The sequence below is a fragment of the Sturnus vulgaris genome, chromosome 19, assembly GCF_052056855.1.
Source record: "Sturnus vulgaris isolate bStuVul1 chromosome 19, bStuVul1.hap1, whole genome shotgun sequence".
Taxonomy (NCBI): Eukaryota; Metazoa; Chordata; class Aves; order Passeriformes; family Sturnidae; genus Sturnus; species Sturnus vulgaris.
In genome coordinates this window covers 1,051,526-1,068,697 of record NC_142261.1, presented here as the reverse complement: position 1 = coordinate 1,068,697, position 17,172 = coordinate 1,051,526, and the positions used below count along the sequence as shown (strand labels likewise).

Sequence of the window (17,172 nt, the reverse complement as noted above, 5' to 3'; positions counted from 1 at the left end):
GCTCTGACATCCACAAACTTCAGCCCAGTGCCAAGAGCTGAGGACCCTGTGGGACACGAATCCTGTCTGTCAGAAGGAGAAAGCAACTCATTAACAATGCATGGCATTTTAATCTACCCACATGATCCCATCTCTGTGCCTGCTGCCCTTCTGTCCCTCTCAGGCTGCCCCAGTGTCCCCAGTCCCCTCTGGGAGAGCCTTCCTGGCACCTTCCAGCAGTGCAGGAAACTCCAGAGGTGCCCAGCACAGCCCAGGCTCCCTCACACAATGATTCCTGAGATGTCTGGGGAAAGGAAAAGCTGCTTTGTGACTGCCAAGGCCACAGCCTGCTGCAGTTCTGGCCTCAGTCTCTGCATGTAACAAATATTTATCTTTTCCTGGGAGTGCTGTGAGTGGCTGCATTCACTCAGTTAATGCTCTTAAAATATGATTCTCTCCGCTCTGTTTTCCAAGCACTCATCTAAAGGTGCTTATTAGATAAAAAAATTCAGTGTATGGCTACTATTGGAGATGTTTTCGTGTGTCTACCAGAGATGAAATGTGTCTAATTTATGCACTGCATAAATGCATAAACCCAGAAGTTTTCAAGAGAACTTAGGACAGTTTATTGCTTGTATTTATCAAGTGTAAAGTGGACTCAGAAGTGCCTGCAAGTGCACTTGCATCCATAAGCAGCAGTGCTCTGAAGCAGCAGCAGCAATGGTTCTCAAGTGTGTTGGTCTCACAAGAAGGGCTTTTAACCTGTCACTCCACAGCTTTTCATCTGTTCCCATTTTCTGTGCTAAAAAGAGCCAGTTACGGTGCTGGAGTTGGAATATCTCAGGTAATCACTCACATTTCAAGGCATAACTACAATTTTTTCTCTCTAGATAATGTGTTTCCTATGTAAGTGCTTTCATTTCTAAGTCAATTTAGCAAAATATTGAAAGTGAGGACTGAATTGTCACAAAGAGGAGCAGGTAGTTTCCTGGGTTACAAATAAGCATATTCTAAAAAAATCTGTTTTTTTTTTTAAATTTATGTATGTGCTTGGAGAAATAAAATGCAGGCTTCTGCTTCCCATCTCCTCCAGTCACTTTTATGTCCTTATTCTATATTTTAAGTGGTTATATATAGAAAGATGAAATGTGGGGTTCTGTTTCTCATCTCCTGCAGTTGTCCTTAAATTTTTTTCTTAAGTTTTAATAGGTTCCAGAATTGTGTCCTTTGAAGTCATTTTCAGTTCCAGACTCTCAGCAGGAAATACCATCTTTCTTTGCAAATACAGATTGGCCCTGAATCCTGACATGGCTCTTCCAGTCAACAGAAAGCAGAGACAGCTTTGGTGTAATAGTTGGGGGTTTATATATTTAATTTGATTCATTTACTTCATATTGTTCAATATTTGAGCCGTTCATGATGGAATTTGGTGCCACAGCTCCTGCAAGGCAGAGAGGCCCCAGGCAGAGGCTCAGCACTGGTGAGACAAACTGAGAATGATAAACACTCACAAAAACCAAACTGCAGCCATTTACAGCTTTACAGATGCTGGGGGAAGAGACAATCTAACATGAAAATATTGATTTTATTCCATGTCCTTATTAATTTGCTTTTCCCATCACCTTTCTGCAGGTTTTAAGATCAAACAGAGGTTTTCTGTGTTAAAAAGAAGAATGAGTTTTTCAGCCATATGTGCTGAGGATCAGTTGATCTGGGTGCTCTTGGTGTGTGAAATCTCACCACAGTCTCTGCTCAGCACTGACACCCAGCACAGGAGCCACGGTGGGGCTGCTTTTACAGAAACAGTAAATTCATATTCAGGCAGTGGAACTTTAAAAATATTTATGCAACTGCTTAGATCCTTATTTCACAAGGGAGAGGAAATAAGATTTCCTGGTTAAGTCTCAGTGCCTGTGGCAAACTCACACAGCTTTAAAATGAAGTTTTGAATTGGTTTTATGAACTGCATATCATAAAGTTAGTATAGCAAATACAGTGAAGTAAATATTTACTTCTGAAACCAATTTGTTAGAAGAAATCTGAATTCGATTCTCAGTTGTTCAGAGGTGGAAGAGGTGACAGGAGCTTCAGAGGCTCTGTGGTTCTTTGGTTCTGTGGTTCTTTGGTTCTGTGGTTCTGTGGTTCCATTTTTCTCTGGTTCCATGGTTCTGCGGTTCTCTGGTTCTGTGATTCTGTGGTTCCATGGTTCTGTGGTTCTGTGGTTCCGTTGTTTTCTGGTTCCCTTGTTCTATGGTTCTGTGGTTCCGTTGTTCTGTGGTTCCATGGTTCTATGGTTCTATGATTCTGTTGTTCCATGGTTCTCTGGTTCTGTTTTTCTCTGGTTCCATGGTTCTATGGTTCCATGGTTCCATGGTTCTGTTGTTCTGTTTTCCTTTGGTTCTGTTGTTCTGTTTTTCTTTGGTTCTGTTGTTCTGTTTGTCTCTGGTTCCGTGGTTCCATGGTTCTGTGGTTCTGTTGGTCTGTTTTTCTCTGGTTCTATGGTTCCGTTGTTTTCTGGTTCTGTTGTTCCATGGTTCCATGGTTCTCTGGTTCCGTGGTTCCATGTTTCTGTTGTTCTGTGGTTCCATGTTTCTATGGTTCTACGATTCTGTTGTTCCATGGTTCTCTGGTTCTCTGGTTCTGTTTGTCTCTGGTTCCGTGGTTCTGTTTGTCTCTGGTTCTGTTGTTCTGTTTGTCTCTGGTTCCATGGTTCTGTTTGTCAATGGTTCCATGGTTCTGTTTGTCTCTGTTTCCCTGGCTCTGTTTGTCTCTGGTTCCATGGTTCCATGGTTCCATGGTTCTGTTTGTCTCTGGTTCCCTGGTTCTGTTTGTCTCTGGTTCCGTGGTTCTGTTTGTCTCTGGTTCCGGGGTTCTGTTTGTCTCTGGTTCCGTGGTTCTGTTTGTCTCTGGTTCCATGGTTCTGTTTGTCTCTGGTTCCGTGGTTCTGTTTGTCTCTGGTTCCGGGGTTCTGTTTGTCTCTGGTTCCGTGGTTCTGTTTGTCTCTGGTTCCGTGGCTGTGCTCTCTGGGCCTGTCCCGGGTTCTGCCTTGGCCCTGTTCAGAGCTGACTGCACTCCCGGCTGCTTGTCCCCATTGCTGCTCTCCCTCGAGGCTGCCCTGCCTGCCAGGGTCATTCTGTTCCCAGCCCTCAGCTCAAACCTGGATTTCTCAGAATTTTGTCCCTTTTGGAAGGTTCATCCTGATCCTAACCCAGGGTGTGCTCCTTTTCCTGCTGGCCAGAACATCATTTATGGCCTTTTCAGGTGGAATGCTGGCAAGATTTTCCTTTTTAATTCAAAATTGCAATATTCCTGCTGTCACAGGAGTCTGGGTAGAGCCCCGAGCTCTGTCCCTGAGCCTGGGTCAGCGTGGCCTTGGTGCCCACCCAGACCTGAGCAGTGCCAGCGTTTGACATCACTAACTGCAAACAGAACAAAGCAATTAAGTGCTCCAGTCTCTCCTTCCTTTGTAAGGGGTGCTCACTTCTGACAGATGATAGAATTACATTTAGCAGCACAGTGTGCATCTGCTGAATCAAAGTAATCATTGGTGCTGCTCCCTTCTGCACGTCTGAGTGCTAACAGGATGGATTCACTGCAGGGAAAGTGGGGATTACTCATCCAAGGATCCAGAGATATTTCTCTGTATCCCTGGCTGTTAATCTATTCTACATCCCCCTTCTCTGTCTGCAGAGTGTAATTTATCAGGACTCAAAAATTCCACTAGCAGGGCATTCGAAAACTGCACAAGCAGGGAAGAAAATGGAACGGTTTGTTGCTAATGTAGGGGGCCAGTAATTAAGATTTATGTTAATGTGGAGACTAAGCAGAGACAAGATCGTTGATGAAAAGGGCATTGCGTTTGCAGAACACCGAGTTCCCATTTTGAAGAGACACTTAGATCTTCATCATAAATTACACTGTCCACCAAAGCTACAGGGAAGATAGTGCTGGGCCTGAAAAATTCCCACCCCAGCTTTTCCTTCTCTCCTCCTGGCCCCAGGAAGCCCCGGGAGAAGCTGGTCAAGGGTCCCAGCCCAGCCTGGGCACTGATGCTGTGCTCTAATGATGGGCTCTGATAATGAGCACTAATGATGGGCTCTGAGTGTCAGAGCCACTCTCCTGGCAGGTGGGAAAGATGGGTCTGAGTGCCTTCCTTGTGTCCCTGGTCCCACATCCCCTCCCTGCAGCCTCTGCAGGCTCCTGGAGCCCCCCAGCCTGCCTGGAACCCCCAGGCTGACCCTGGGCAGCTCCTGGAGCAGAAGCTGTGTGTGCCAGGGACAGAGCAGTGCCAACCTCCACCAGAGATACTCGGGCTGTGCTTGTTCTCCAGGGCAGGGGCTGCTTTCTTATTTAATTTCTGTGCCATTTAACACGGCTTTAACCAAGAGGAGATTCCTCACAGTGTGTCAGGTGGAATTAGCATCCAGGAGAGACTTTGAGCTCCTTTGTTCTCCTGTCCTCGTCTGAAACAGATGCAGAAATGGCAACTTCTATTCACTAAGTCTGTTTCTTATGTAGATTTGGAATGGCCCAGTTTTTCTCCACAGTTAATTTGATCCTTAGCTAACATTTCCCTTGGCAGTGTGGACCTTGGAGTCATGGAGTGACCTGGATTCCACCTGGATCCTTGTTTGGAGATGAGGGATGCTGTTAAAGGAGCAGGCTGTCTCCTTTTGGTTTCCCTCCTGAACAGCATTACCCCATTGCAGTTTCTTCTGCACTTGACATTACTCAAGAGGTAAAAGCCCTCATGTTATAAAGTGAAAAATGAAGCAGAGCAGGATTGAGATGTGATGGGCCAATAGCATTGGAATCAAGTGAAGGAGCAGCCCAAAATCCAACCAACAAAATTTGTCCTTCCCCACTCCTGCCAGAGGGTGACTCTGCCCCACTCCTGCAGACCAAGGAGTGTCTCATCCTCGTCCTTGGTGTGCAGGAACATTCCTGTTCTCCTGCAGGGTGTGTTGAGAATGTAGAAAGCAGAATGTCAGCTCCTTTCCCCTCCTGTGCACAGTGCCTGTGGATGTGGAGTGCCACAGGACCCAGTTGGCAGAAAGCACAATGTATAATTTACTGTTAATCGTAGGATTATGTAGATAAACAGAGTCTGCTGCCTAACAATGTTATTTCGTTAATCAGCTGTAATCTTAGCAGCATGAATAACTCCAATCCACACCCCCTGTGTTCCCAAATCAGCAGCACCACTGCCTGCAGTGCAGTGCAGCTCTGTGCCTGCTCTGAGGCTCTGATGCACAGCTCACATCTGCACATCTGCATCTCCTGCTGCTGCAGATGTGCTGCCAGGGTGTCAGTGCTCCCCGGGCTGATGGGGGAGCCTCAGCTGGGAGCACAGCCCAGCTCCTGGGGCTGTCCTTCCTGGGCTTTGTCCCCACTGCCTGCAGCCCTGCCAGCAGCCAGCACTTGCTGGCTCTGTGCTTGTTCTCTCAGACAAATGCTGGGTTCATTTCCAGGTAGTAGTGCCCAACTGCCTCTTTCCCACATGCTCTTTCAAGCAGCTTTCCCTGTCAAAACACAAATGGTGTTTTTGTGTCAGTCCTTCAGGTCTGAGCCCCAGGTTTGTCACTGGTGAGGGTGGTGTGGCTGTGAAGGAGAAATCTGAATGAAAATCATCTTGGGAGGCTCCACTCGCTGAAATCTCAGCCTGCAAACTGGACCATTCTCATGACCTCAGGCTCCCATGGATTTCTCTTGATAACACCATCTAATCGGATTTAGAGTTTAATTAAACAGCTGTCACTTTGCTTCCTCATTCTGCCACAATTCAGTGTTGAATTAGTTCCTGAATCAGTCATGGCTGAATGCTTGCCTTCTTACACTGAGAGGTTGGATGAACATAAGGTTTGCTCTTCAGCTGAGTCCAAGCAAGACTTTGTGTTCCTGCTCTTTGTGCAGAGCCCCCACTGCCATCAGTGCAAGTTCCCTGGCTGAAAAGGGATGGAATAAAATGTGAGACTGCTGCAGAGTCAGCCCTGGGCTTTGCTAGCTCTGAATGACCAGATGTGAGCACAGCCTTCTCAGCTCTGCCTAGAGCACTTCTGCTTTAGGGATATTCTTTTCCCTTTCTAAGGAAGAAGTGATTTTTCCTGAAAACCAATCCTGCAGATTTTGCTCTGGAGCTGCACAGTGAGTGGAGCTGTGGAAGGAAATGTTGAGGCCAATATTGCTGCTAGTCCAAATTAACCCTGACACAGGCAGGAGCAGAGTGTGAGTGGTGTTTATGGTGTTTATGGTGCTCTGTGTTGTAACAGCAGCTACAAGGAGGAAAGCTTGGAGATCTCCTGGGGGAGTGGTGGTTTTGCATCAAATTCTGTCAATAAATTTTAAAGTAATTTCTTACACATAAAATTCAGTAATTTGCTTTCAAACGTTTCCTTTGATTCCTCCTTGAGCCTAACAACTAGAGTTTTTCTTCTAATCATTAGAGGAAAAATTGTTCTTTAATTATACTATTCGTTAATTAAATATGTTTAAATAGTAATTATTTCCTCCATGTGTTGTACCCATTGAAGGAATGTCCTGGTAAGAGGAAAGACCCATCCTAACTGGGAGTTTGTGGATGTTCCTCAGGCAGGAAAGCCAACTGTGCAATATCAGAGTCAGATGTTGTTGGGATTTGGGCATCGTGCTGCCAAGACAGCTCCAGTGTCCCCAGTTTCCATGAGGATTATCTGTGTAGCTTTCTGTTTCAGCTCTGCAAGTGCCAGCCCTGTTTGAGAGTTTGCAATTCACTTACAGAAATCCTTTCTGACCTGGATATTGATGCTCACTTACAGTGCATCTTCCTTCTGTTTTTTCCATTTACTCTACTTCCCTCATTTTTGAATTTCTTGGGGAACAAGTCCAAACACTGCTATCAGATGCTTTCAGTTTTTTTGTCACTCAAAATAAATTTCATTTTAGAACTCTACTTGCTGCCTGCACAGAAAGTGGATTAGTTCTTGGGGGATTTTAAAAATTAAAGGACGTGGAAATGGCCAAGATATTGTGATTTTGAAAAGTGCCTTCATTTTACATGAATTTGTAATCTCTCTGAAAGTTTCTTAGGAATGTTGTTTGTGTACTCCCGAATTGGCCTGCAATCAGGCTTTAATTATTCAATTATTAAATATTCAATTTAAATTATATTGCATTTAAAAATGAGACCCAGAAGCCACCAGCTCTTCTGGCTGTTGGGTTTCCTGTGCTGCTGGGAGAAAAATTGTTTTCCTGCTGGTGCTTGACATTGCCTTGATGTGCTGCTTGTGCTTACCAGTGGATATTTGGGGGTGTTGCAGGGAAACAAATCTGGGTGCTGAGGCAGAGCCCTGTTGCTCAGAGACAGACAGACAGACAGACAGACAGACTTTTATTTTTATCTGTTTCAGTTCAGCTTTTGAGGAGTCTTGGGCTGTGGATGCTTCCCTGCACGGTTCAGTTTCGTGTCAGTTGTCGTGGTGCAGACAATTCTCCCTGAATTGCCTTTGGCTTTATTGCAGCAATATAAAGGGAGCACAGAGAGCTGTGCCATGAGGCTATTCCATATCCAGGGATATAGGATACAAGCTTCTCTATTTTAGTTCTAAACAAAAAAAGACAATAAAGTCAAGGCTTTGTTCCTTGGTCTCTTTTTTCTGGTTTGTTTTAACAATCACAGAGCTCTTAGAGCCTGAGGAAGGGAAGTGGCAGAGCTGAAAATTGCTTTTAGTATAGTGTGTAATATATTAATTGCTTATACATCAGTATTTCTTAATCTGTGTAATACCCATGAGTTATGGCTGCTTTCAGGGGAGGGGAAGGCAGAAGGTTTCCATCTCTGCTCAGAGCTGTGGCTGGATGGGCACCAATCCCTTCCCAGGGCCGGGCTCTCCAATGCTGCAATAGCAATGATTTAGGGTTCTCACATTTCTAGAACACTCAACATTCCCTTTCAGCATTTCCTTTTAAGTTTGATGGGATTTCTTATGAGAGCTGCAGGAGAACCTGAGAAATAACAAGTTGCCAGATGAAAAGAAAATCTGACCTAAATTTCAGGCTCACTAAACTCGAATTGCAAACAGTATCAACAGTATCAGTGCCTCATTTTGCTGCTGTTGACATCAGTGGCTGCAGTCCTCATGACTTCAGTGCTGAGGAATTTGCTGAATATTTTATTCACTTTATATTGAAAGCTGAAAAGTTGGAGAAAACTTTGAAGTTTCTTCCTGCATGGGAATCTTGGGAATACAGTGATGCTGAAAGAGTTCAGGAGTTCCAAGTGTTAGCCTGGTTGATGGTGCATTGAAAGGCTTTTATATGCCACAACCCCAGTTCAGACTTCAAATTTCCTTGTTATTTCCCCTGCAGTTAACAGCATCACTAACTCCTTCAGGATTCCTTACATTGCTTCATTGGCCATATCAGAGGAAATTAAATAATCTTGAAACAGTTCCAGGCACAAAGTTCACGGAGAGGCCTCGTCTTTGCACTGGGCTTGGATTCACAGAGCAACATTTTTACTCTGCAGGCTCTTGTGTCCTTACCCAAACATTGCCAGTCAAATCTACATCAATAAAAACTCTGAAATCACATGTTGGAAGGTGAATATTGGGAATAACCCCCCCATATCTCAAAAGCAGAGGATGCCTGAGCTGAGTTTAGCTGCAGTCTTGGTGCTGTAGAACAGAGTGTTTGTTTAGAGGATCAAACAGGGCTGGGGTTTGGTTGTTTGTGTCTCAGTGGAGGCGAGCTGAGCTGTGCTGTGCTTTGTTCTGCAGGACACAGAGATCCTGAACACGGCCATCCTCACGGGCAGGACGGTGGCAGTGCCCATCAAGGTGGTGTCCATCGAGGAGAACAGTGCTGTCACTGACATCTCCGAGGCTGTGGAGTGCAAATCCTCCGGGGAGGATGTCATCAAAGTGAGTTCCTGCCACCCAGTGGCTTCTGCATTCTCCTCTTTTCTCTACACAGAACAGCCTGGGAATAACCACCAAATCAGCTCCTGCAAATTAATCCTGCTCCTGCTCCAAAAGCATAAAGGAGGGGGATTTTTGGGAAGTGTGCAGCCACCACACCCAGTTTAATTTTTATCTTCTCCTCGTTCTGAAGTGCCTTGGAAATTTCACCTCAAGTCCTCTGTGCATGGATTCCATTCACTGCAAAAGCAGCCCTGCTCCTCCAGATGTTCCCCTCACCTTTCCAGCTGTGCCTCTCAGCCCTACAGCTGCCCGGGTGGGGTGGAGGAGCATTGCCCAGGCTGGGTCCTGCTGCAGGAAATCCTGCAGGGAATTGCCACTGTGCAGGTGCTGCCTTTGGGGACACCTAAAAACAGAGGGCAGACAGAATTAAGGGAATGTATATTTATATATAAATAGAAATATATTTATATAAATGTATTTATATTTATATTTATATTTATATTTATATTTATATTTATATTTATATTTATATTTATATTTATATTTATATTTATATTTATATTTATATATAAATAGCAGTTCTGTTCATTGAAGGGCCTTCAGGTACATTTGGGGCAGATGAAGCTCTCCAGGGGCTACACCCAAAAATTTCACAAATTTCCAGCTTTTATAAGTTTGATCCATTTCCATATTGGGGTTAATTTCCCAATTCCAGCTCCAGGTAATGAAGTCATTTACCCCAAATTTGCTCCCCCAGTCACTTTTGTTTCCACCTCTCAGGCCTGGGGCAGGGAGGTGCCCTCGATTCCCAGCCCAGAGAGGAATTGTTGTGTCTGCCCAAAATGGGACAGCAGCAGTGACACTGTACATGGAATTCAGAGTCAGACACTAAAGAACTGCAGGATTACAAATGTATAAAAATCTAAAAGCTGCAATCCTGAGGAATCACAGAAGCTGAGTCCTGTGTGTTTGGAAAATATGCAGAACCTCTGGAGGAGTGTGGCTGTGGAAAACATACACCTGGCTGAAAAACACAGCTCAATTAAGTGCTTGGAACAAAAAGGTTTTCTCATCTCATCTCATCATAAAGGAAAAAAAGGCTTTTTAATTTCTTTTTTTTTTTTCCATCTAGAATGTTCTTGTTTCCACAAAATTTCTTTCTTTATATGGGGAAGTGGTTTGGGGTTCAAGGCAAATTGACATCTTCAATTGGTTCAGATATTAAAAAGCACTCAGGAAGCTTCAAATGAGCACAGAGGCCTTTCATCCTTAATTCAGTTTGAAATTCTCCATCAAGCTTTTATGTTCAATTCTTTAGAAATATCATCTTCCTCTGTGAAATCCTGGTGTAGAGACCTTGTTGGGATTAACCTTTCTGCTTAAAAATAAAATCCAGTCACCATAAATTATGTCTTTTGGGCAGAGCCCATGGTACAATGGCTCTGTGCATGAATTTATAGTTCATGTAAAGCCTGTAGATTTCCTTAAACCACAAACTTAGGGGCAAAAAAAAAGGAGTTATTGATGAGAGCTATTTAATAATTACACTTATTATCATCTAGAAGTTCAGGCAGATATTTTTGTGTGCTTTTAATTGTGTGGGATTTCTGGTAATTTGGATTCAGGCAAACCTGACAGAGTGAGGCCAGAACTGAAGATGCTCAGTGCCTGCCTGCCCTTGTAATATTTACTTATCAAATAAATGTCCCTTTGAATGGTTCATGTAAAGAGCTTAAAGGCAATGCTCCTGCCCAGCAATTGCCCAACAGCTCAAAGCTTATTGATATTAATTTCTAATTAATTAACAACCTCAGTTGGGCTGAATGGCATTGTTCTCAGTAACAGAACCCCATGGAAATCTGAATTAAGATCTCTCTGCAAAGAGCAGGTAACAGTGTCCCAGTGACACTCGTGGTCCCAGGGCAGCTCAGATCACAGTTTGTGTCCTGGCTGAATGTGCTGACTGCTGCTCCTTTTATTTCTTTTATTGTCTCTTAGTTCCCAGTCTTTGCTTCCAAATTTACAGCTGATTTCATGAACTTTAAATGCCTTTCAGTGCTCTGGACCTTCACACAGGGGTCCAACCTTTTAAAAGCGGACACAAAATTTATTGTGGCACTGAAAAGGAAGCAAAAAGCCAAATTTTATTTCGCTGAGCTGGAATTTACCAAGAGAATGTGTCTGGATCCATTAACAGTAATTGCAGTTACATGCATGGGCTCCTTTGCACCTGCTGGGAATTCAGGTGGAGCTGCCTGCTTTTGCTGATGCTTTTGTGCAAATTCAGAGTTCCCGGGTCACCTGCAGGGACAGGTGTGGTTTCCTGCTCTGAAGAACACAAAAACCTTCCCCTGAAGGTTTGTGGTTTATGTTCAGTAGCTGATGAGCTGCAAATCCAGGTCCCACTGACCACACCCAGAAAGAGCCTGGAAAGCAGCAGCTGCTTCTGTGTGAATCCAGAGCCTGGTTCTGGGCTGGCTCCTCCTTCCCCTGCTGGTGCTGTGTGAGCCCAGAGCCGTGTGTGACAAACTGAGCAGCTTTAAACACGGGGAAGAAAGTCACAGCATGGAAATTCCGTTGTTCTGCTGCTCTGAAGCCCCAGGATTTTGAAGGTTTTTCTTCTGGCACATGTGTTGTGTTATATTGTGAACAGGATAACAGATACAGAGTCCACCTCCTTGCCCTCCTCCACACTTCCCCTGGTGCTGTGCTTCATGGGATCAATGTACATCAGCAGAGCAGCAGAACTTCAGAGGAGCTTTATAAAAATGAAGTTTTTCCACACTTCTGTCAGTAGAGCAAATAGGGCAGCAATGGGTGGAGCTTTCACAGGAGAAGATCCATCAGCAATGGGCACCCAGGAGCCAGTGAGTGAGAAACTGGAACTCAGAATGGACTGAGAAACATTCAGCAGTACAAGCTGTAGGTACCTGGCCATCTCATAATGGGCAGAAATTTCAAGGGCAGCTGAAGAAACTTCTAAACCACATCCTTGCAGACTTCCCTCCCTGTTACCTCGTGCCTTCACCCAGCTCCTGCCTGCACTGGGAACCAGTACAGCCCTGAGGAAAAATCAGAGCAGCAGCAACAGCACCTCAGGTTCCACAGAAAGTGCTTCAAAATCACCCCCAAAGCTTGAAGATCAAGGCAGGGAAAGGAAATGAGAGAAACAACTCCAGCCTTGTGCAGATCTGATGGGAGGGTGATCACTTTGCTCCAGACCTTGGTGAGAAATGCAGTCAGAGGAGAGGAGAGGAGAGGAGAGGATGGTTTGATTCTAGTTTCCTTCTCTGCCCCTGGTTGTAATTCACTCATTGTGAATCTGTGCATTGTAGATATACACAGAGATAAGAAATGACAAACACTGTGAGGGTCTCAAGTGCACAGCTACTGCCCAAACCGAGTAGATGGAATTAAAAGTCATTTCTCCCTGGGATCCTGCCTTGCCAAGCAGGATATTTGGGGCTGTGCTGCATATATGGGCTGGCATGTCCCCAGTGAGCAGGAGCCAGGCTCTCTGTGTCCCCATTTCCAGAAATTGCTTGACTGGAGAGTGCACAAAACAAGGCAGATTTTGGGTTCTGTGATAATGGGAGCTGCAGAGAGCTCCTGTGGCTCAGCACAGCCACAGCTCAGCTCCAAAATCTGCTCATTTGGGAGCAAAGAGATGCCCTCCAGCCTCAGCTGGCATTTTGTGCCCCTTTTCCTCTCTCAGTTCTGTCGTAGTGAATGATATTCAGTTAGTTAAATGTACTGCTGCTGCTCTGCAAGGCTGCCTCTGAAATCTTGGTAATGAGATTAGTTAATGTACAGCCTTTTCCCTAAGAAAAGCTCTCTTGCTTTGGGGGTGGTTTCTGCTTAGTTTTGCTAATCTGGCTGCTGATACTGGAAATGCAGAGCCCAAACTGCATCCAAAGCATGGTCCTGGTTTGACTGAGTTCTCCTCTCCAGGGCTCCATCCCACTTCTGTCAGTGAGCATTGCTGGGAGCCTTGCCTGAGGACTGGCCCAGGCTCTGAATCCACATTTGTGGTGTGGCAGCTGCTCAGCAGCACAGAGCACACAAAACACACAGCCCTGGTGTCCACAGAGAGCTGAGGGACACACAAATCAGTTAATGAAAGCTGTGAATAAAAACAGCATTAATAAAAGCTCCTGCTCCCTGTGCCCAGGTGTTCCTCAGCTATTCCAAGTTCACTCTTTTGGTTGGGTCACAGGTGAGAAGCACTCTCGAGGTTATTCTTGGATGTAATATGGGAACAGAATCCTTTCCTGTATTAAGGTGAGATTTTTATTCTGCAGGGCTGTGTTTACCTGTGCTGGCAGCTCCTGGCTGCACTTTGAGAGCCACCAAGCTCCACCATGGGGTGGCTCTGGCAAATCCAGCCCCTGGAGCAATGAGCAGCTCCTGGAATGGAGGTTTCCATTCTGAAGTGTCACAGAGCTGTAAATAGCATGGGAAGAGCTCAGGTCTGAAGCTTTAACTTTTAAACAGTTTAATTTGAGAAAAAAAAAAAAAAGAGTAGTATGAGACAGCTTTGGTTTTCCACTAGGTTACTGATTATTCAGGATTATGCAGCCAGGCATTGAAATCCTTCTTAGGGAGCCTAATGTTCATGTAGCAGAGGATTTCCTTTGTGTATAAAACCATAGTGTTTAATTGGAATCAAGGCTAAAGAGCCACACGGAGTCTCTCTTTCAAAACCTGCAGAATTTAATAGAGGATAATTCCCTTTCTACTGAGGATGTTGTTGGAAAGAAATCTTAGGAGAAATTCTATAGCAATGAATACCCAAACATAGACATGAATATCCCAAAGGCTCGTGGAATGATTATCACTGCCTGATATTTCCTGTAAATTCCATGTTGGTGTGTGGTGAATAAGTGATCCTGGTGCTCTGTTCCTCAGTGGAATGAGTGGCTGCTCCCAGAGCTTGAGCTCCAGGAGCTCCAAGTGCCTTGCTGGTGTCAGAGTGATGACACTGAGCTAAACACAAGGAGTGTTCACGTATGAAAAGGGCTGAACACTGCTATTCTTTGCTGATTATCCTGTAATTTTTATTATTTTTTTTTTTTTCACTGAAATTGAGATTCCTCTAAGAGGCACTGGAAAAAAAAGCTCTGCTCATAGAAGTGCTGTCATAAATGTTTAAACATTTATGTAACCTTTGAATATTTTAGCAACATTCACTTTGGTATAACAGAAATGGGTAAATGGCTTTACAGGCAAAAATGCAAGATTCTGAACTTGATGAATACAAGCAGGACATCCAGTGTTACCACATCTCCTCAGTCCTCAAACCACACAGATTTCTACCTAGAAAATGAACTGATGCCTCTCAGTTCTTCAGCCTCCAGGATTGCTGCAAACTTCCCTTTCTGTCCCTCTCACCTGTCCTTCAGAGGCTGGGCTGGTATTCCAGAGGTGAAAACCACTGGGAGGATAAACAAGCTTGGCCTGGAGTAGACTCACAGAGGCAACCCCTCATTTCTTTTTAGGTTTTATAATTGTCATTGTTTCCACTGCTGTGTACAGCACACACAGAGCTTTGGGTTCAGCATCTTTTGAAAGGCAGCCTTAGCTTGGATGTGACCTGAAATTTGTCTTTCTGACCCCACCAGTAATTGAAGGAGGATTTCTCAGGATTCTCTAGTGGGATTTAACCCAGCAAACCCAAATATTGTCCAGAGGTGCCAGCAGCCCCTCTCTGCTGTGGTGTCCAAGGCAGAGCCTTGTCACATCCTTTGTGACAAGCAGCTCGTGTTCCCTTCCTGCAGTCCTGCAGGGCAGAGATGGCATCAAAACCTTCATCTGAACTGAGGGACACCCAGAGCTTCTGCATTTGACTGCTGACAGTTCCAGGAATATCCTTAAAATCCACTGCAGCCCGAGTGCAGAGGGCCAGGGGCAGAGGGACATCCTGCCCAGGTCAGAGTGCCACAGGTGGCACAGGTGGAGTCACAGCAGTGACTCTCCCTTGGTTTCCAGGCAGCAGTTTTCTCTGTCAGCTCAATAAAATGTGATTTGTTGCAGAGAGGATCTGTCCAAGTCATCTGGAAAGGGAATGGCCTTTGTTAGAAGGGGGCACAGAAATATAATGCCAGGAAAAAGACAAGGAAGAAGCCTCTTGGGAATTGTGCTTAGCCCTGTCTTTTGCTGTCTGCTTCTTTATTTTCGTTTTAATCTGGAGAAAGAAGTTTGGAAAATAGGAAAAAAAAAGGGAAAAGGGGTTGAATGCAGCTTAATAATGAAAGAAACTGCTGAAATAGCATCAGAGAGCTCTTTAAAATGCAAAACTTCTTGCTGATCTGCTAAGCAGGAAAGAAAAAACCCAATCACTTAAAGGTGGTGGCTGAGCAGCCTTTCCCTTCATCATTGCTCACTTCTTCTGATGCCAGAGATGAAAAGCACTTTCAGAGGGAGGATGTTTTCATAGTAAAAGCATAAATACTACAGGAGATGAGAGACACATCACTGCTGACAATCTCCAGCTTCTGCTGGAAACTTCCTTGTCCTGGAGTGGGCAGGACCCACAGCTGGGACATGAGTTCTAATGTGACCTTTTTTTTTTTTTTTAATCTGTTTTCTATCCTTCCTCCATGATTCTGTGTAGCACTGTCTTTGGTCAGCCCTGTGTTTCCATCCTGTTTTACCCCACAGTGTAGCCAAGCCTGCACTGAATAACTCCAGAAGTTTTCATGGATGTTATTTCCACCTCAGTCAGCCTGAGCTGAGGCACCACACAACCTGTTCCATTTTTTTGTGAGGAGCATCTGCTCATGAAATCAGAGCCTACCTGGGGCTTGCTGGAGTTCTAAACTGGAGCAGAGTCAGTGCATCTGCATCTGTTCTGTGAGAAACCTGGTTTATTTCTGTTTTAAGTGACACTGTGTGAGGGAAGGGCAAGAAAAGCAAATGCCCCTTCTCTCATTTTTCTTCTCTTGTGGCTGGGCCCAGCTGAGGTGTGTTGCTTCCTGAAGATGCAGCTCTGGAATGGCTTTGGCTGAGCATTCCATGAGGATGAGGATCATGAACCCCAGAGAGCACACCCACCCCAGCTCAGATGCTGAGATGTTTTCTCCTGGGCAGCACTGGCTGGGAGGTGTTGCCTATCGAGAATAATGGATGATGCTTCCAGGAGGGATGGAAAGAGTTAAAATGCATTGAGAATGGCAGAGCACAGCACAGCCTGAGCTTTGCTCCTCCTGTCCTGTCCTGCCCCTCTCTCAGGAGCACAGGAAAGGACGTGGGGGGACATGAGCAGTGCTTGTTCTCAGGGAGGACAGCAATGTTTTTAGCAATGCAGCTCCTAAAGACCTGCCAGGGTTGCTGATGCATGTCCAGTCATAAAAACCAACCTGAAAGGCTTTGTGAGACTCAGCCACCTCCTTGGGATGCTGTGTGGACTTGTTCAGCCATTTGTTTGTGGCATCCCCACAAAGGCTTAGAGCAGCTTTCCAAATACAGATGGAGATGGGATCTCAGCCCACAACCATTTTGGAATTGCAGTTTTGCTACTATTGTTATTCTTTTTTCTTTCCCCAACAGTTAGATTTGTTCAGTTACTGACAGCACTGAGCTTCAGACAATATAAAATCATGCATCTGGACCAGACCTGACCAGTCTGAAGCTCAGTTTATTGTCAGAAATCTTTTATCAACACTTGCAAGTGGTTTGCACCGTGCATAGAGAAGCAACTTGCACAACTGAAGCAGAAAGTTCACTTTGTCTTTTTGGGGTGACCTCCACAGAAAGGAGTGGGGTGGAACCAGCTTGAGGACAGCAGTGGCTGCTGCTCCAAGCAGAGCTCAGTGACATTTTGCTGACAAGCCTCAAACACTTCTGCTCAGAGGGGTGAAGAGCCAAGAGCTTTATCTGAAGCTGCTCTGTTGAACATTCCAGACCCAGGGTGGGCACCAGCAGCTCAGATCCAGGGGCTGAGTGTCCCTGGGATGTCCCTCCCTGCTCCAGGCACAAACACCTCCCTGGGCAGGAGCCAGGGCTGGCACTCCTGACACGCAGCCTGCAGTTGGAGCTGCTCAGTGAGAAACGTTTTCAGGATGATTCCTGTCCCAGGGTGAAGCTGGTGCAGAGACACCATGGAAAGAACAAGCAGCCCATCTAGGGCTGTGTTCTGAATAATTGCCTGCTATTCTATAGGATATTAAACATATTACTGGGTTCCTTGTGACCTCTGCTGCACAGTGCCTTTAGATCAGATCAAGCAGTCATTCTGGAACAGCCTGGTGTGAGCTGGACCTGCTTCTGTGTTGCCATTCAAGTTAACAGGTGGGAA

At 45.2% G+C, this 17,172-nt stretch overlaps 1 protein-coding gene across 1 annotated transcript in view; it reads left to right on the top strand.

Moving 5' to 3' along the window:
* The window catches only part of TMEM132C (transmembrane protein 132C), a 176,547-nt gene that overhangs the window by 146,110 nt on the left and 13,265 nt on the right, over window positions 1-17,172 (top strand). Inside the window, exon 5 of the mRNA XM_088175890.1 lies at window positions 8,733-8,876. Within this exon, the coding sequence (XP_088032016.1) occupies window positions 8,733-8,876 (144 nt within the window). The remainder of the gene's footprint in view (window positions 1-8,732; window positions 8,877-17,172) is intronic.